Raw genomic sequence first — 20,472 nt, forward strand, 5'->3', positions numbered from 1 at the left:
TATGTATGTGCAAAGCATTTGTCTCCCCCGTGTCTTCCATAGGATAACATTGAGAACCAGTCTCTTTGGATCCTAACATTATTTCCACTGCATATTGGTCGTGGGAGCTAGTAGTAACATCTAAAAGATGACGCATTTTACTTAACTTGTAAGTTTGTTGCATCTCTTCTTTTGAACCATCACCAACACAAGTAATTTACCTGCTACAAATACATTCTGTGGAGAAGCCTTTCGGCACCTGTGACCTTTGGGCACAAGGCTCCATTATTCTCAGGGATTGGACTTCTGAAGTTAGTTAAAAACACTTGTGACTTGGTTCCATCTTTACTGCATTCATTTACTTACCTCTTGTAGTGTGTTTAAGTCATTGAATGCATTTCAAAAACCCACAGGGAATGTATATATGTTTATTATTGAGTATTGTGCGCTAATATCACCCGTTTAATTGTTTAGCGTGTATTTAAGGCTTAGAATAATTTTGTATTTTTATACATTCCTGTCTAAATTGAATTATTGTGTACTTCACTGTGTGGACCCGACCCCACTCACACTCTCCCGAGAAGAGCCATGACTGCTCTCCACGTTGGTATTGTATGAAATTACCGAATGCAAAAAGTCCGACCTCCAAAAGTCCAACCACCATTTTTCCCAGATATATATGTGGGGGGGTAAAGTTAATAAAAATGTATAGGGGTAAGGTGGGAGGTTGTGGGGGGTCTCCCCCCACATATATATCTGCAGAAAAATGAAGAAAAAAAAAAATCGGACTTTTGGTAGTCAGACTTTTGCATTCGGTCATTTCACGCAGATCCCTCCACGTTGACCTTGATTGGTTTTTGGCTAACCTCTCAGACCTCCCTGTTCTCTATAACTAGGATGGCCTCCTAAAATCTGTCCACCAGGCCAGATTCTAGAAATACATCTTCATAAAGACGAGTTTCAGCGGGAGCCACCATACAGCTGGGCAAGCCCTGTGGGACTCTGGACATCACAAGCCCCACCTTGGGCTCTGGCCTGACCCCGCCCCCAACCCGCCTTTATGCCAGGCCTGCCCAAAGCAGCAGCTGGCCACAAGCCCCACTGGGTGCTCACCCACTCTTTAGATTATTTAAAAAAACAACAAAAAATAAACAAGGTCCTGTAAATGTGCTGACAGCACTTACCGGTGCGCGTCTGCCTGTCTTCCAGTCCAGGCCCTCTGGTTGCCAGTCCCACCCCAGCCACTCATTGATTTGTTGGGGCAGGACAGGAAGTCAGGCAGACGTGCTCCTGTAAATGCTGCCGGCACACCAGGAGCACATCTTTTTTTAAAATGTATTTTTTTGCCCCAGCCACGTCATAACTGGAACACTTCCTGGTGGTGCTGTGAGGCAGCATTGAATTCAAAAAGGTAAGTGAGACCCTTTGTTTCTCCTGCAAGTACCCTTTATCCCCTTTTGATGCCCCAACCCATTTAGCTGCCCCAGGTCCGTTTTGCCCCTTTCCTTGACCCCCCAGACCCATTTAGCCACTTTCTGTGACCCGTAACCCACTTAGCTGCCCTCCAGTCCCTTTGATGTCCCTTAACCCTTTTAGCGGCCCCAGGCCCATTTTATCCCTTTTCTTGACCGCCCAGTCCCATTTAGCCCCTTTTGTTGCCCCAACCCGTTAGTGTACCTTTTTTAATCCGTTATTGCATTTTCTAGCCCCATTTTGTTGCGCCCAGACCCTTTTGTTGCTCCTTTTGTAGCACCCAAACCCTTTAGCCAATTGTTGCCCTCCAGTCCCATTTAGCCCTTTTTGTTGCCCGTAGCACCTCTTCTTGCCCCGGTCTGCCTCTGTTTTTGGCCCTTGTGGCCCTCAGCGCCCTTTAGCCAATTGTGTTGCCCCCAGTACTGTTTATCCCATTTTCTTGCTCCCTTCAGCCCCTTTTCTCACCCCTTTCCCTTTTTTTGCCGCAAACTTCTTTAGCTTCTTTTATTGCCCCAATCCCTTTACACAGCCCTGTTTTCTTGTACTCTGACACAGCCGCCACCCTGTTTTGCACAGCCATTTCCCAGGCTCGCCTCGTGTTGGGCCCTAAAAGTCGGCCCAGACCCCCAGGCTCACCTGACCCAAGACATCTGTGGCTCCCCTATGTCTAAGTCACCACCGCCAGGTGGTCCTTAACGGACAAAGGAACGGGTGGGATTGGCTGTTTGTGTTGGAGACCCTGAACCTTGTGCAAGCAAGTCTTTCTATTGTGTTTTTCGTTTGGGAAGGAGTGGCCAGAATCATCAAAAGTCTATCCATTCCACGGAGCGACATGTCTGTTTGTGCTGTTCGTGTCTGTTGTGTTCAAGAGAGATGCCAAAATACAAAGACTTGTCTGAGCCAAATAATTTGGAAGGACAACAGAGGACGCGCAGCCAAGCACGAAACCACAAACATGGTGAGTCCACATGTAGAATCATATCTGCGACTGAAAGTGAGCGCCACCCTCCAACTAACCATAATGTTAAGGAAAACACTATTGTTATCAACATTGCCACAAAAGTGCCTAATATGCCTTCTAGTGAAGGTCATGAGGAAATAACCAGTGCATTTAATCCTGGTACCCCACCTTCGGACCCACCTTTGGACCTAGAGTACACCTCCTTCTCCTCTCCCTTAACTTTTGTTGATGTCCCGGAATTGGAGCGAGACGGCTTGAACGCTGTGCGATTTTCGATAGAAGATCCCTATGAGTTGGGATATGGGGACGCTGCTGCAGAGCAGTGCTCTGCTGGTGCTTTGAAATCGGCGGACTGGAGAGGACCCGGCAGTGTTCTGCCCCGCAGCTCTGCTGGCTTTGCCACTGTCGAAATTAAACTAGCACTCTCAGAGAGTGACGGAACGTTGAAGGCAAGCCGGTGGGAGCTGACGAGTTCACGGAAGCAGTTGCTGACACCTGTGATTAATTCGGCTCTCCCTGTGGGCGACGGAACCGTGAAAGCAAGCTGGTGGGAGCAGAGTTTACGGAAGCAGATACAGAATCCCAGAGTGAAGCCTGAGAAGACGGGTGCAGTGATGTACTGTAGTGATGTTCCTTTGTGTCCCTTTGCTTCTTGTTGGTTTCCCTAGGGAGGGAGAAGTGTAGTGATGTAACGTGGAGTGTTATGATGTCAGTCTATGTGGAATGTGGGGCACTGAATGTTCTGTGAGAGACGGTTGGTTTATTAGAGTGAGAGTGGCTACATGGGTGTGGGGCAAGCCCGGTGTTCCTCATCTGTATCGTGTCTTGTGGATCCTACCATCCCTGTGTGTGTGTACTATGGAAGATAAGTGCTGAGCTAGGACATTAAAGCAAGCTGAACTTACCCGCTTCCCTCGACCTCACTTTGTTACAACGTGCGCATGCCGGACTCTGGGAGGAACGTCTGACCTCTAGTGGAGCTAGGCTCCACTGCATGTAATGCATGCATAGTCACGTCCCACTTGAATATGCTTGGGAATCAACACAAAACCTAGCAATACCCTCTGTTGTAAGTGAAGCGGTGTCAGAAATAGGAGAAACATGCGCATTAAAGGAGCCAGATGTATACAAAAACAAATTGACAACTGACTACATTGGCACAAGTGAAACGGTATGTGATAAGTCAAAATCAGATCAAAATGGCAACGAGCAGGTTAAAAATCATGAAGAAGTACAAGTAGTATAAGAAAATGAGCTATATGAAGTGTGCAATATCGAACAACAAAAACTAGCAAAAACATCTAATAAGATCTCGCCAGAGACGTCACAAATGACCAGGAGAAACGAAATGCAGCCATGTCACAAAGTGATGCCTAGACAAACATCAAAATCGAATGCACAGCGTGATCAGATCCTGACTGCAACTAAACCAGGATTAGACTCTCGATCCTGGAAAAGCGCTGCACAACTGCACTGCAAGAAGAAGAACACACCCAGTGTTGTCCGAACTCATTCATTACACATTTTGAGCATTCATCGATCCAACAAAATTCTATAACTAGGGACACAATTTCAAAATCTACATTGGCCCCGCCAGATTGTTCCAATAAAGTCCACCAAGCTCAGGTGAAAAAAAGCTCAGTCCCTCAAAAGTGTCAAGAAAAAGGCGATTGGACACTACAAGTAACTCTGATTCAACGGATTTCACTGCAGATTCAAATATGGAAGAAAGAACCTGCAATAGATCAGCCTACCTTCAAGGAATCCGACATTTGAAGCATTGGCACCAGAAAATGAGAGATAAAGCTATTGATAAAGTGTCTCGTAATTCTGATAATCTGCAAATACAAAATACCATAACGTCAACACTTACCATTGCGTTAAACCCCTTTCTGAAAATATATGAATCCATGCTTGATAGCTTCAAAGACCAGCAACCTTGTTCGCTATGACACAGACAAAAATGATACACATAGAAGCTTTTGTAAATACATTACAGCAAAGGTTGCACAGGGAGGTTGAATCGGAAAGTCTGCCTCAAAAACTCTTGCCCGACCATTTGAGAGAAATTGGAGCAAACAAGAAGATACAGCTTGAAGTGGCTGAAGAAATTTTAAAATGGGGCAAAGAATCAAAGAAAACTATTTACGATATAGAAACAATTATACAAACAAACCAAGAACTATTAAATCAGAAATCTAAATCCGCAACCTTTAACATCAACACACAGCAAGAAGAAATGCAACTAATAGCACCAGCACTGGCCCCCAAAATTGTGAATGAATCTCATAATTTCCTCCCAACAAATTTAGAAATACCTAACAACAACCAATCTGAAGCACATCTACAAATGGAATCGATGATAGACCTAACATCTATTGCAATAGATGAAAGCACATCAGTCAGCTTAATTGATGTAGCAAAGTTATCGCAATTACCAGCGAATGTAAAAAAATACAAACATCGATGTGAGTGCTGAAAAGTCTACTAATGACCAGCAGGAGAGTGAAGCCAATTATGTATGACATGTTTTTACTCCAGAAAAAAGGAAACAAATGGTCAAAAACAGCGCCCGTATGCAAACAAAAAAAATATATTGTTTTGCAACTAATCAAGTAAGCAAACCAAGTGGATCAAAAGGATTTATCCACAGCTTGAAAATTCCTCCCACTAGAAACGACCCAGGGCCATTGCCCGGTAAACAACTGGCGAAAACCAAAAGAGCAGAAACAAATGACTCATTAGTAGTAGAACATCAAAAATTAACAAATAAAAACATTGAACATACGGAAGTGTCCAAACACCATATAACAGAGATTGAAGAAATATCATTTAATGAAGAAGGGTCAGAAAATGGAGAAATGGCGCGCCTGCTCTCAAAGACAACAGTCTGTATTACCCTCTTGAGTAAGGAACAGTCAGTTGGGTCACATCAGCCAGTGATCGGGAAACAAGACACCCAAAAAATACATGTAATACAGACACTTTTCGGACCTTAGAAGAATCCCGGAAAAATGCAATACGCATGTTTGAGGAAAATACAACTCACTCAACAAGCGACCAAGCAGAACGGAACGCAAACACAGCTGTTATTCATACAAATACAGTGTTGCCTGATATAACAGTGTTAAATCAACTGCACTTCAAACCAATGACATGTAAACGCTGGCATGGAAATCCACCTGCAGAAGAGTTTATACCATCTAATCTGAGTCATAATATCAAAAATCAAGAAAGAGATGCTGAAGAAAACAGACAACATAATGAACACATCATAAAAAAAATCATGTGTCTACTTGTAACGACTTCTACCATTAAACAATGGTTTGGCACTAAATCGTACCAACATTTTCAAACTCTTCAATCTGATTCAACAGCTACGTAGCCTAGAATCATTCGATATTGCAGCCGTAGAATTTCCAATCGCCAGCCAATTTGATTGTGCTTGTTGGCGTATCGATTCAAAAATAATAAGAACTTTACTTTTGGAAGAAGCCATGACTTTGTGGCCATTAGGCTTCGATATAAAAGAGGAGAATACTGCCTCCACATGCGCAAATAACCAAATAAGATCAACTAGTGGGGAAACTATTAAAACTTGTGCAACAACAGCCACGAAAATGGTAAATTTTACGTCTAATCAAACATACAAACCAATATTGCTGGGGCCGACAAGGCAGGGAAATGCAGATGAAAAAGCGCCTACACCTATAAAAATAATGCTGAACAAATCCCCTACTAGCAAGCGAGAAATATGCATACCTGCTACTGAGAGCACGTAAGGTTCGGCTGACGAAAATTGGGAATGGCTCTCCAAATGTCTAAATTCCAATAAATACCAATAGCATCAAGAATTGGTGCAGCGAGAGACACTGAAAATAGGAAGCTGGAATACTCGTGGTCATAATCATCTCTTCAACAACAAATGTGCAAATCTAAAAAGATATCCTTTGCCTACAGGAAATGTGGCTGAGTATGGCTTTGCTAGTAGATGGGTACACACTTTTAATCAACCCCGCCAAAAGAAATAAACAAGGTAGACCATCCTCGAGGCTAATTATCATGATCAAAAATGAGTTGGGGTTTAAAATCTCCAAACATCAGACCCCAAATCATTCAATGCAAATGGTAACTTTAGATTTAGAATCCACATAAACATCCTGTGCACCTAAATATTGAATCTCAACTGGAACCCAATCGAATTGGACAATAAATCCTTCATAGAAGAAGTAACCACGTTATTAGCTAATGAGAGAATTGACCATCCAACTGCTTGGGTGATTTTGTGTGCCGATTTGAACATGAACTGCTTGTATCACAATCCAGAGGCCAGACTAAATGCAAACAAAAACACCCTAGACATCCCTCAAGAATGCTCAAATGGATGAAGATGATACAAGTAGAAGTAGATTTCGCCTAAAACCTAAACAAGTCCAAGTGGTGACTCAACAATACATATCGACTGTAACAATAAACGCATCAGAGTGTGATTACACACCGTTTCTAAACGCATTCAAAATCACTTCCACCTCCAACTTGAAACCCCACTTCAAATTTCTCCACAAATACAATGAAGAGATTTTCAAGAAAAAGAGGGAATTAAAACAAAGATCTGAGACAGTTAAGAGAACATCATGGCTATGCAATTAATAACCAAATCAGATTGCGCAAACAAAAATATTGAAAATGGCTAAAGAATCACAAATGCAGTATCGCCCAAAATGATGCTGAACAGATGATAAAAATCATTGAATCAAACAACCTTGAAAGTTTATTAAGGCTATTAAGCTGTGCAGTCGAAGAAACAAATTGGATACGATTCTTTAGCAACCTCTTTGGTCAAGAATCCAGCGTTTTGATGGATGTGATCCATCAGACGCATGATAAATGGGATTTTCTGGTGGAGAGACAAGAAATCATTAAGCATTTAAACAGTTGGAACTGCCCAAATTTTATCTTGAAACCAATCATAGCCCTCTAGTCTAGCACCTCGATCGAAACCAGATTAAATAACGAAGGGCTGCTCAGCAAAAGTATAGCTACCTACAAAGGACTAAACCAAGGTTTCTGCTAGCTGCTTAACTATTTGAACTATATATCTCTGATCTGGAACATTTGTTAAATGCAGCTAAAACATTTCCACCAAAAATAAATGGTCAAAGTATAAATTGGATGCTGTATGCAGATGACCTTGTGATTCTTGACCAGACACCGATTGGTATACAAAGATCACTGCATGCCCTCCATGAATATACAGAGAAAAACCCTCTAAAAATAAACCTTAGGAAATCAGGGATTCTAGTCTTAGAAAGATCTGGAGGAAATAGAAAGAAAAGACAGATGACTTGGAGGGTCGGGAATATACCCATTGAACAGATCTATTGCATGCGATACCTTGGAATAAATGTAAATCCAAGTATAGGCGATAAGCCGCGTACTGAAGAGTTAAAATCTCGCATGAAAAATTTAACAGAACAGGGAACTATAATTCACAAAAAATATGGAACATTTTCACTGATACCAACGATAAAATTTTACAAGCAGAAGGTCATCCCTACCCTGACTGATGGGCCGAAGCCATGCTTTGCTTTCCCTGGAAAGAATGGGCAATCTTAGAAGGGATGTATTGGTGGAAAATCTTACATCTTCTGAGCTGTATGCCTATCAGTCTGATAAGGTATGAGTTAGGCCTGCAGTCAATCTATTCCATTGCCGCATGGAAAACCCTCTAATTTTACAGAAAATGCGTCTCTAGTCCTGCTCCTATTCAATTCTATATGTTTTCCAGCGAGGCACTGACGAAAAGCAATGAAGTGCTCAATCAATGGCTTGAACATTGCAAGGCTATAATGTCTGGAGCGGACATAGATATACAAACAATAAAAACAAACCCAGATGCAGCAAAAAATAAACTTTGTGAGTGGGATTGGATTGAGACAGAAACAGAAAAAAATTGTTATAAGCTCCATATCGATTTACAAGGAGATATAAGAGCGGTTAACAAACTACCAAAATATCTCAGCAAATTCCCCTACCCGCACTCCGAGAACTCTTTCTACGATTTAGACTGAACATAGTTCTAACAAATCAAATTTAGAAAACAAGAGGGAAAAGTGATGACGGAACTGAAAAGTTCAGACTGTGTGGAGCACCACCAGAGATATTGAAACATCTAGTCTTAATCTACCCTAAACTCAGGGAATTTCAGGCGAATCATCTAGGAGCGTTAATATTGAGCACTACAACACTCAGTATTGATGAACTGTGGGAACACATAAACCAAGGATGAAACGTTAAATCAATAATAGCCTTGACAGCATATCTGGATGCCATATTCCCCTGTGATTCAGCAGATCGCCTGCTAACATATGGATAACAACTGTTCTGACTCACGTAATTAATCAATGAATTTCTTCTTATTGCTAATGTGCTGAACTTGCAGAAAGCAACAGCGATTTAGACAATAGCTAAATTGCTACACATTGTGTTGTTCTATGGACATATTTGAACTATTTTGTATTTTAGTGCATTTCTTTCTTCCTTGATTTTCTTTTCTTTTAATGTCATAAAATTGTAGATGCGAGATATAATATGAGGTCCACCAATGGTAAGGATCTGCACCCTTCAAACCTTGAGTGGCTATCCAATCCTGGATAGCCACTGGCTACATCTACCCAGCAACAGACATTCAGGTACCAGGATGTGTACTGGGACCAGACAGTCAGAGCTCCCACATTCAAGCCCACTCATAAACCACCTCTTTCGCAGGAATGCAGCAGCTTTTCCCCAGGGCTTCCCATATATGGCAATTCTGGAAGCGAGAGGACAGGAAGACCAAAGAACAATATCCCGGACCGATAGCTCAAGGGGCAACGCGCTCGCCTTGGAAGCAAGACGACACAGAGCGACACAGTTTTGCTCCCCGGGTCCGCGCTTAGAAGCCTCTCGGTGTTAAGTGCGTTATAAATAACCTATCATTTCATATTATATAACAATATGGCCAAAGGACCGGCGAAATCCTTGTGGCACTGCCATCTTAAAGTGGAGCCACTCTTAGTAGACAACTGCAGTAAATACAACAGTGCACAAGTAAAAAGTATAAAACACAAAAATATCCATTGCCACCAGCCCATTGTGAGAAACCGGTCAAATATAAATCACCAGGGGTCTGTCATCCAGGTGGCCAAGGCATGACAATCGCTATTGGATCCAGTTCCTGGGGGTGGACCAGTGCTGATCACCTGAATGGGGGGTTCCATGGGAGTGGAAGTGGGACACCGATGGGTGGGACGCGGTATCCCCTTCTTATAACACCCTTTCCCCATCCTACCTCGTGGGATATTCAAACACTCTACCCCCTCTCACATTTTCCAACTCTACCATTTTCTCACATCATGAAAGATGACAGACAAACACCAGAGCTGTTTACCTGAGGTGTCCCAACACAAGGGTCAGGCAAAGACAGGCAATTGACCAGAATCACATACTCCTGACGGCCCTTCCCCTTCCCCACAGGGATAAAAGGTGGAGCACTAGAGCACCATACGAGCAAGGCAGACCGCACGACAAGACAGCTATCCAGGCACAGCAGTGCAGGAGGAGGCGAAAGACAGCATGAACAAAGAGGGTGACAAGGAGAGAAGCGAACTTCCCCTTTCCGACCAAGGCCTGTGAGATCTCTGTGGAAGGAATTGTAAGACCGCAAACAATAGCCCAAGTGTGTTGCAGCAGATGTCAACGGTACACGGAGCGTGCCTATGCTGATAAGCAGGAGAGAGGGAGACACCTGCTACCGTGGTACCTGCTTTGACTCCCGATACGAAGAAAGCCAAGCAGTTCATCACAGCCGATGAGTCGAGGGGAGGATCGATAAAGAAACTGAAACGGGTTGAACTAAAGTAGCAAACGGCTGATTGCAGAATGTACAAAGAGCAGCTGATGTAAAAGGGAAAGCCAGCTGCAGATCAGACAGGCACCACGTGGGTGCTCACTCGAGAAACTCTGTGCAATTACCCGATTGTTGAAACTACTATTGCCAGAAGGCCTTGGGAAATGCGAGAAGAGGGTCAAAGTGGTCATACGTGGGTCGAGTCAAATTCTCTGTTCAGTCGAAAGTGTTTGTCCACCAGATGATAGAGAAGAAGGGAAGCGAATCCCACATCATAAGAAAGTAGAAGGAACTGTGAGATTGGCAAGAGTGAACCTGAAAGAGGGATGCCGATGAAAAGGGTCAAAGTCTAAAGTCCCATAGGAACAGTGTGTAGACAAGAGTGAACCCGGCAGAGAGTGGTCCACACTGAACTGTTTTGAAAAAACATTAAGATTCGAGAATATAAGCAGAGGAGATTGTGTCGAAAGCCATAGTGAACCTGACCGAGGGAGGCAAACAGTTGAGAAGGATCTTCGCCCGGAAGAGGGGGATCCAGGGGTAAGAAACTCACACCTCAACAACACGTGAATGCAACTGAGAAATTGTTTTTGAATACAAGCCAAAATGAACCAGACGGAGGGAGGCGGATATTCGAGAGGGGTCTCAGGCCCGGAAGAGCGGGATCCAAGGGGTGAAGAATCAGCACCTCAAGTGCAACACAATAAGAACTTTTTTGTTTGTTGATTTTGAATCGATCAGGCAATTGGATCCAGGAAAGCTAACCTCCGAAGGTCCTGATATCGTTAAGAACTATTTGGGGATCTGAGCCAGGAAGAGGGGGAATCCCAAGGTGAAAAGTAATCACTCAATGTACATAGTGAGAGTAACTTTTGCTGTTATATTGAATACATGAGGCCCTCAAGGGCAAGAGACTTTTTTCAGGGCAAGAGACTTGGCCATCGACGGTCCTGATAGCTGAGAGGAAACCTCCATGCAAGGGAGAAACCGGAGGAGCAAGGGAGCACAGGAGAAACCCATGCAATTACCTGTTATGTAGAGGGTAAACCTCTAAAGTCAATCCGTGGAGTGTCCTGTAAGGAATCACTCGCAATGCGCACAGCGTTCATCGTGTGACTGTGCCCGCCCTTTTATATATTGATAAATACTGGTCTGATTACATCCCACATTAGCGACGTACAACATCATCACGTCCCAATGTATACATGGGGCGTCGTGATTAGTAATATCGCACTGCGAAATCCAATAGTTTCTCCATGTGGGTAGAACGTGTGCATTTTTTAACTACTGTAGACAAATATGTATACATAGTGTGACTATCCTACCACTAGAAATATTGATGAATATATTCTAATTTATCCTTTAGATACTTTGGAAATCTGAAGAAGACTAATCAGCTCCCGAAGAAGGGATACTCCCGAAACGTGTTCAGCTAATTTTATGTTGGAATTATTTGTTTAGAAATTTAGTTTTATTATGCTTCTTAATAATTAAATACGATTTTGATCTTTTGAATATTATGCTTCTAGAATGATCTTTTAAGAATCTGTACTAATTATCCTGATAGATGATCATTATCAAAGCATTGACTGCCTTTATAGAAGGTATCACAGGTATGCAGGGGACGGGAGTGTCCATCAATATAGGACACTGTTAATAATTTCTAGTTTCAGGAAGCAAAAGAGCGCTTTACAGTCATCAGAGGAAGAACAAGGATAGGGAGCAGAGACCACAGGTGAGGGAAGGCAATTGTCAGCATTGGCTCTACAATTAACCAGGGGAAGCAACAGTGGGGATCAGATCACCCAGTCTCAGGTATGGTGGGGAGTGGACGGTGCATGGACCTAAGTGTTAAGGGGGAGCCATTCCTTGCAGAGGAGGGTCTTTAGCTCTTTCCTGAACTGTGAAAGTGAGGGATGAGTCGGATGTTGATGGGGAGGAAGTTCCAGAGTCTTGGGGCATAGACAGAGAAGGCCCGTCTTCTGTTTTTTCCTTCCTGCACCAGCGGAGTTTAAGTCTGCACAAGCCCTTACTTCTGGTGGATCATGGGCCTTCAGAGATTCTGAGTTTCTCATTGAGCTAGCTTGGGGACTTCAGAGTGACAGCCTCGTAGATGATGCAACAGGATTTGAAGGGGATATAGACTTGAGGTGGAGCCACGGTAGTTCGATGAGGGTCAGGACACTTCTCAGGGGTGCAAGGATAGCCACTGGATGGACTTCCTAAAGGGCATTGCCACAATCCAGGTTACAGTCAAAGATAATTTGGGTCTTGTGACTCCCAACCTGTCATGGCGTCATTCTTCCATTTTGGAGTCAGGTATTGGCACTGTTAATGCCTTTCATCGCCTTAGACTTTGCTGCAGACTTCCTTCAAAGGGCCTCGGATCATTAGTCCTGGGTCTGGTTCTCCCTTGAGCGGGTCCTCCTTCATCAACAGCCCAAATATTGTCTTGTCTGCAGCTCCCCTGTGATCCTGTTAGCATTTAACCTTCAGTCTCTCCTAATAGGGAGATGCCAATGTGCTTCGCCCCATTAAAGCCTATGTGGAAAATATTCAGATTCTTTAAAAAGTTTGACAAAGGATTGATATGATATTTTATTCATAGAGTGCCTATACACAAGTGTTTCATTGATAAGTTATGTGCCTCTCAAACTGTTGCATTTTGGATTTCACTGTTACTCTGTCTTTTAGAGACACGTTAACTTTTGTTACTATGTATCCCTGATTTTTAGTGCTTACCTGCAATTGTGGGTGTTACCTTAAAGCAAAACTCTTTTAAAAAAAGGGTGTATTTTCTGTTTGTATACTGTAGGGAATACTAAAGTATTTGTGCTGATGTATGTAAACCTTAAGAATTAAGCCAGCCAGCCAGCTAATCCATAACAGATATCACCGAGAGGTGTGGGGGAAGCGATGTTGGCACACACTGACAGACATCACAGAGGGGGGTTAATGTCCAGGGCCTTTGAATATGCTGCTGTGCATCACAGTGAGATGACAATAAAAGACAAGTTTGAGGCGATCATGCACATCACTGAGAAACATCACATCACAGTGAGATGGTGTATGAAAACGATGAGGCATTTAAGCACACTGCTGTGGGACCTCCTAGGTAGATGGGGAGGTGCTGGGGGAGAGGACAACACCATGGATTTCGTACATCCACACATACTCGAGCTTCAGGGGAGGGATGTGTTTAGCATTTAAGTATATTAAGTAACAATATGAGCTTCCTTTTGGAAATGGCGATAAAACAAGGGGAGAGGACATGGCCAGAGCAATTTAGCACATTTCTTAGGTACATAATGGGGGGATAGAACAGGGAAATATCTTGAGCATTATTTCACACTGCGGAACATCACAATAGGACAAACAGAAAAAGAGAGATGTCTGGGGTGCTGCTCATTGCTCAAGTACATCGGTGAGTCTGAGGCACCAAAATAGCATTCTGATTTCTTTTTGCCTTGCTCAGGGAAAATCATGGATGATGTCCCTTGGACTCTGGTTCTTGGGGACATGGGGGATGGATGGAAGGAGGAGAATGATATGAATGTTGTATGCCCCACTAAAAAGGACATTACAGAATTATGATGGTAAAAGGCCAAGTCCAGGGCATTCTATCACACTGCTCTCTCATGCCATTGTATCAGTGGTCTTTTACACCAGTAGCTATCTGTAGAGATGTACCTCCACCACAGGTAAGACACAAGCTCCAGGTAAGTACAATAATAGTTCTGCTTTATTGACCCTGGTCCTCCCAACATGTGGGATAGTTACATAAGAGACAACACTCAGTTAGATGATAATGTACAGCAAACACTGGTCCCCCTCACCCTCTAGCCAGCTCTTCCTCCAACTGCCTGGACCAACCGTCCATCTTAGAACCCCAGGACCATAACACTCAAGACGCACAACATTCCATGCTGTGACACCAACCCAGTCCTATAACTCCAAGACCAAGTCACCACATTTCTCCCCCAGTTACCGTTACCACAACCATGAGAATGGAACACCAAAGATGACCAGCAGCCCCCATCTCATGAACACCATACACCCCGAACAACTCCCTAAATTGTGGCCACCTAAGTAGGAAAATGCCTAGGAGCCCAATAACCCAAAGGAAACCATAAAAGGATTACAACCTTCGAAACGCCAAGAAAACAGTAGGCGCACAAATAAAATGTGGAACAACAAGATTAAAGTAACCCATCTTGGCGTGAACCAAAACGTGAGTTAACCAGATGTAGACAACACCTCACACAAGCACCTACACCAAAATTCCAAAAGGCAAAAATACGCAAAGCAAATGCTCACAACCAGAATACCACACAGTGAGTTGCCCCCAACCAAACCTCACACAGAATGACCCGAGACCAACACCACTCTCTCCTAAACCTACCAAAAATAGGAGCAATGACAGAAAAATGTCCACCAAAATAACCAGAATACCACACAGTGAGTTGCCCCCAACCAAACCTCACACAGAATGACCCCAGACCAACACCACTCTCTCCTAAACCTACCAAAAATAGGAGCAATGACAGAAAAATGTCCACCAAAATAACTAAAGGACATCAAATCCGCCACTACGCCCCACAGAATATTCACCAACCACAAGAAAATAAAACATCCTTTTGCTCTGGGCTGCCCCCAGGGCCTCAGACCTGCCATGTCCAAGCACAAACTTCGCTCTCCCCCGAGCAAAAAAACAACCAACGTACCTCCAATGTAACTGAGCCTCCTTCTGCTTTGGACTGCCACTCCCAACGCCTCAGACCTGCCACGTCCGAGCACAAACCGAAATGCTCTACTATGAGCATTTCAGCAAACCCGAAACCTGTGGGAACTCTTTAAAAGAACACAACACAACAACCATTGCCTGAAAACCAAACAACTTCAACTCAGGGCACAAAATATGCATGACTGAAGAGTAGAAATGCAGATAACAGGCAAATCAAACTCCAAACCAGTAACACTGAAGCACACAAATTAAACAGATGACCCCAAACACCAACAAAACCGCAGGAAAAACCCGGCAAAAGACTCATCACTCTGGTAATGCTAAAACCCCAAAGAAAATCCCCTGCACCAGCAGTCCTGGAAACACCTGGCAGAAAACACAACCTTGTGCTAAAGCCCAATACATAATCCATGGTACCAGCTGTGCTGGAACAACTGGTAGAAGGCACATCCTTGTGCTAAAACCCAAACCAGCAAATCCGCCAAACCAGCAAATGCCAAACCAGCAACTGCTGGAACCAACCCGGCACATGGCATGTACTAGTGCTATGGACATAAGGAAAACCAGGAAACCCGCCAGGAAATGTACCTTATCCCCAGAACAACAGATTACAAAATGACATGACAGCAGATGATACATTTGCCAATCACCCCTAGTCATGACCTCCCACCCCCCCACCACACCCACATAACCAGAAGTGTCCCAAAACCGACAAGTCCAAAAACACCTGTAAGGAAAACAGTTTAAAACCTACAAGTTCAAATTCACCTGAAAAGGAAAACAGTTTAAAAGGTACACATGTTCATACAGCCCTATGCAAACCCCACACCCTCATGTACATGAAAAATAGCTAAAACATTTTTTTTAACCGTACTGATTTACATAATCACGACTCCTGTGTGACCCCACACCCTCATGTCCATGGAAACCACAAAATAGTAATACCAGGATAAACCTCAACCTAAACAACAAAGGCCACAACAGACACAAGCAATTTCACACACCACTGGCCTTGAAACTAAGCATAGCCCCAGGACCATGCACATGGAACTTCCTAAACCCACTAAAAAGGGCCACTACACAGAACACACAACATAAAACATTGGCACAACCCTAACACAACTAACCACAAGAAAACTTGCACTGACCACAGTCATACCTGCCAGGGTCCGTGATTCATAGCCATAGATCAAAATCTAGCTCCTTCATCTTGGCAGAAATATACTGACACATGTTGCAGACTTCTGCGGCAAACCAGTCTCCTTCCAGGCATACACCACAGCCCAGGGAAACCCGCCGCTCCTCCACTGCTTTCCCAAACCAATCGATGTAGAAGACTAAACTTCCTGTGATGTAGAACACTGAACAATATCCTGTGATGTTAATCTGAACCTCCTTTAGTCCTTGTGGCATGAGGCATCCTCATCCCCACAGAGGCACTCCAGTGGAACTCCCAGTTACGCTTAAAGTACTTGCGACAGGTGACGTATCCCTTGACCCCTCCCATAGTCCTGTGCGCGGCACAATGACCGCACGCACACCAACATGCCTGCAGATGACATTGCTGCGCTCCTCCCGCTCTGCGTAACTTCATAATTCCTATATAGGCAGTGGGATCGTATGGGAATCCCTGTCTTTCGATTTGCAGTCGCCTGCATGCCACAGCTGCCAGCCACCTGAATGCCAGATATCCCTCACTCCCTCAGGGCGGCCCAGCTCGCCAGATATGGCTGCTTTCGTTTTTACTACACCTCCAGCTGAATCTGTCCGGCCGTCCAGCCACAACAGGTATGCCCCGCTCCGTTCATTGACCTCCAACAACTCCACGGTGGCCAGCCCCGTCTGGCCAGCCAGCTACAGGGAAGTCTGGCTCTGCTCCTACTGGCGCACAAACTGAGGGATTTGGTCCTCCCAGCAGCCTACACCACCCGGCCTGTAGATGCTGAGGGCCCGGGACCACCTCCTCCGTTTCAGGTGCAGAGTCACCACCTCAGGGGGCAATGTCTACCCCCCCCCCCCCCGCCACTCCCTCAGCAGTCCTTGAAGTCAGCTTGTCACCAAAATGTAGAGCTGTACCTCAACCGCAGGTCAGACACAAGCTCCAGGTAAGTGCAATAATAACACTGCTTTATTGCCCCTGGTCCTCCAAGCATGTGGGATAGTTACATAAGACACACCACTCAGTTAGATGGTAATGTACAGCAAACACTGGTTCCCCCACATTCTCTAGTCAGCTCTTCCTCCAACTGCCTGGATCAACCATCCACGTTAGACCCGCAGCGGCAGAACACTCCAGACACACAACTTTCCACGCTGTGAGACAAACCCAGTCCCATAACTCCAAGACCAGGTCACCACACTATCCCCATCACCTCAGCATTCTCTTGCTCCATTTGCAGACTGATCATATCAGTCAATCTTACCCCATTGTCGACCGGTTTGTACATTCTGCAGCCATCCATAAATGGATCGGTGCTGCAGTGCCCTTTGTGCAGATGCAGATAATGGCAGCCGGAGCCACTGCAGGAAAAATTCAAATGAAGGGAGAGTGATAACACAGAAAACATTTCCCTATCGTGTCCCTCCACACCCCCTTCCTCTTCTCTGCATCCTACCCTCTGAACCTCTACTGCCTCACAACTACTCTTCAATGTCCTCCCGCTCTACCCATCCACAAACTCCTCTAACTCCACAACGTCCCGAATGTATTCCCATATCCTAGTCTCTGTTCCATCACAGCCTTCTCTCTGATCATGCCCTTCAGCCCACCTCCTCGTATACATCCTTCCTTCTACTCATCCCCAAGTTCATGTCTGCTCCTCTCCATTTACTTTAGCTCACCTTCTCTGCTACCCCTTTTGTTCCACTTCTTCTTCCGCCACTCTCCTCCTTTCCCAGCACTTACCTTCCTGTGCAGAAATACTTGGAGGAGTTGCCTCTACAGGTTGAGGTGAGGCCGAAGTCCACTCCTTCCCCTGAGGAGAAAGGCAAAGAGGTTTGCATTGAAGCTTTTTAGTGCACTACCCTCCACAACTTCCCCTCTGCTCCACCACACACTCATCCTCTGCTCCTTCACACTATGCATTTCTCTTTACCATAACCCCCCTTAGCTCCACAACAACCTCCTCCTCTGCTCCACCACATCCACCTTCTATCGCTTTCCAAATGGCCATCTGCTCTTAAATATCCTTCCCTGGCGTAATGCCAATCTCCCTTCTGCTCCTCAGCAATCCCTCTGCTCCCAATCAGAACCTTCATAGTGACCCTCCTCAGGATCCCTTCTTGTTCAACGCAAACTCCCGTTCTGCCGTCCAATATTCGCTCTGCTCCCCTCCAGTGTTCCTCTTCCCCTGTACAGTATGTCCTCTGCTGCTTCACAGCCTCCACTCCTACATATCTTGACCTTGTTTCCTATGCAACTTTGCAGAAATTCCTATACCGTATCCTCACACTTTGTCACTACTCAGCCTTCGCTTTGCTCAGACATAGCCTGTCCCACCACAATCTCCTCTCTGGTCCCCCAAACACTGCATTGCCAGCTAAGTCTTATACCAGGGGGACTACCGGGAAAAGCTACTAGACTAGATTCTACCCCGGGTTTGACTGGGTTTTCATTGCAAAAATCATGTGCCCTATATATAGCAGGAATCTTTGAGCTAGCCATTATCCTATTACACAGAAGTTTGCAGACTAATGGCGACCAATCCCTTCCTGCATCTGGTTAGTTCTTCCCTCCAATGCCAACCACCCCTCTGCCAATGAGTGTGCAGTTGACAGTCCAAATTAAGTGCAGCATGGAAATGAGCACACATTTTTCACGTGCACTGTGAGAATCCATGTGGCATTCAAAGAGCGCAAGAGAAACAGAGGCAGGTGCACTGACAAGAGCACATAAGTGGGGACGGGCGTACTGGACTGCCTGACCTTTATTAATGTGCAAGTAAGGATGAGTACTGCTGAACTGAGTAACACAGCATATGTACTGCATTTCTGTGTACTACGCATTGCAGAACACCACAACTGGTGCACTGAAGCATGAACTGGACTTCAGAATCTAGCACAGCCAGGGATGTATGCTGCGCAGTACAGTGTTTGTGCAGCACAGCGTTCAGAGTAGTGCATTACACCACAGACCGTGTTCGGTGCAGCACACCAATGGCTATGCAGTGCGTAGCAGACTGGTGCATCAGGACTGCGACCTGAGATGTGCGGTGCTGCACAACGAATTCCATATCCAGCAGGTCATTCTAGTGCAATGGAAGGGTAATTTTTCAACATTTGTCTGCCAGGTGTGGCAGAAGAGAACACATGGTAGCCTTGCAAGCAGCCGTCTAGGAAGCAACGCCTGGGGAAAATGACATTGCTGTCCCACCACATGCCGCTTAGTTTTATTTCCACACAAATGATGTTGTTATTCTATAAATGTTTCCATGCCCTAAGCACCAGATTATGAGCAAAACTGTATCTGGATCCTAGATGAAAATAGTTCCAACACTGAGATGGGATGGACAAGAGACAATGTTCAACTGCCTCTAAGTTTGTCCCACACAGGTGCAGGGATCAAAATAAATATTTGATGGGCAGGAGAAAACAATAACTTCTGGGTATCAGGCATCAGGAGCTACCCCTGAGGAAAGAGGGGCTAGTACACAGAGCGCAACATACGCACATGAAATGCAAACTGTACATTTGTGATCATTATATATTACATAGTGTGTTTTAAATGTCTTCTTATCGTGTTCTTATGCTCCCGTAGAGACATTCCCAAATATACAGAGCTAATGATACACAGATATGCATTGTATGGAACAAGGTGGCTTGGGGAGCTATAAGTTGTGCCTGGTAGCTAGTAGTGTTAAGTTAAAAACTCTTCTAGGTTACAAGCTGGAGCTAAACTTCGCCCTGCAATTCCGATCCCTGCTATTGCCCCTTCAGAATCCAGCCTGCCATGTTGAAGATGCTATTACAGTTTAACATGTCCTTCACAGGAACTAATTTATTAAAGAAATTAGATGTTGGCTCTAGACCAGTTTTCATTTCCTGGTCTATGTCTTAGTGCGTTGTGGCGGGCAAGCCTACCTTGGCCCCAGGTCAGCTTTGTTCCGGCACTGTCATTCACCCAGTACCACCCTGTGTCTGCAAATGCTGCCAGGGTGATTTGGTCCAACTGTGTAAGACGCGCATCAGGGAGAGAGGCAGTCATGATGGATCCCTGCAACACCCGTGCTTCCCAGTGTGAGGATGTGAGACCCGACTTGTCCTACAGAAAAAAAGAGAGGAGAGTCAGAGGGTACCCTGGTGGAGAATGGCCAGGTCCCAATGCCTGCAGGCAGCTAGGTCCTTGTTCACCACCTTGCTTGTGCATGGAATGTTTTTCAAATTCACAAAGAATGCAAGTTACTTGCTAGGCCGATCTGCTCAAGATAC

General features: G+C 44.7%; 1 protein-coding gene across 1 annotated transcript in view; it reads right to left on the bottom strand.

The window, feature by feature from the left end:
- LOC138521228 (ciliated left-right organizer metallopeptidase-like) overlaps positions 1 to 20,472 on the bottom strand; it is a 579,350-nt gene that overhangs the window by 101,092 nt on the left and 457,786 nt on the right. The window contains exons 7-9 of the mRNA XM_069633917.1: positions 20,125 to 20,305; positions 17,951 to 18,020; positions 17,469 to 17,565 (exon numbers count right to left, since the gene is read on the bottom strand). Coding sequence (XP_069490018.1) covers positions 17,469 to 17,565; positions 17,951 to 18,020; positions 20,125 to 20,305 — 348 coding nt within the window. The remainder of the gene's footprint in view (positions 1 to 17,468; positions 17,566 to 17,950; positions 18,021 to 20,124; positions 20,306 to 20,472) is intronic.

The sequence above is a fragment of the Ambystoma mexicanum genome, chromosome 13 (assembly GCF_040938575.1).
Source record: "Ambystoma mexicanum isolate Mex_15411 chromosome 13, UKY_AmexF1_1, whole genome shotgun sequence".
Lineage (NCBI taxonomy): Eukaryota > Metazoa > Chordata > Amphibia > Caudata > Ambystomatidae > Ambystoma > Ambystoma mexicanum.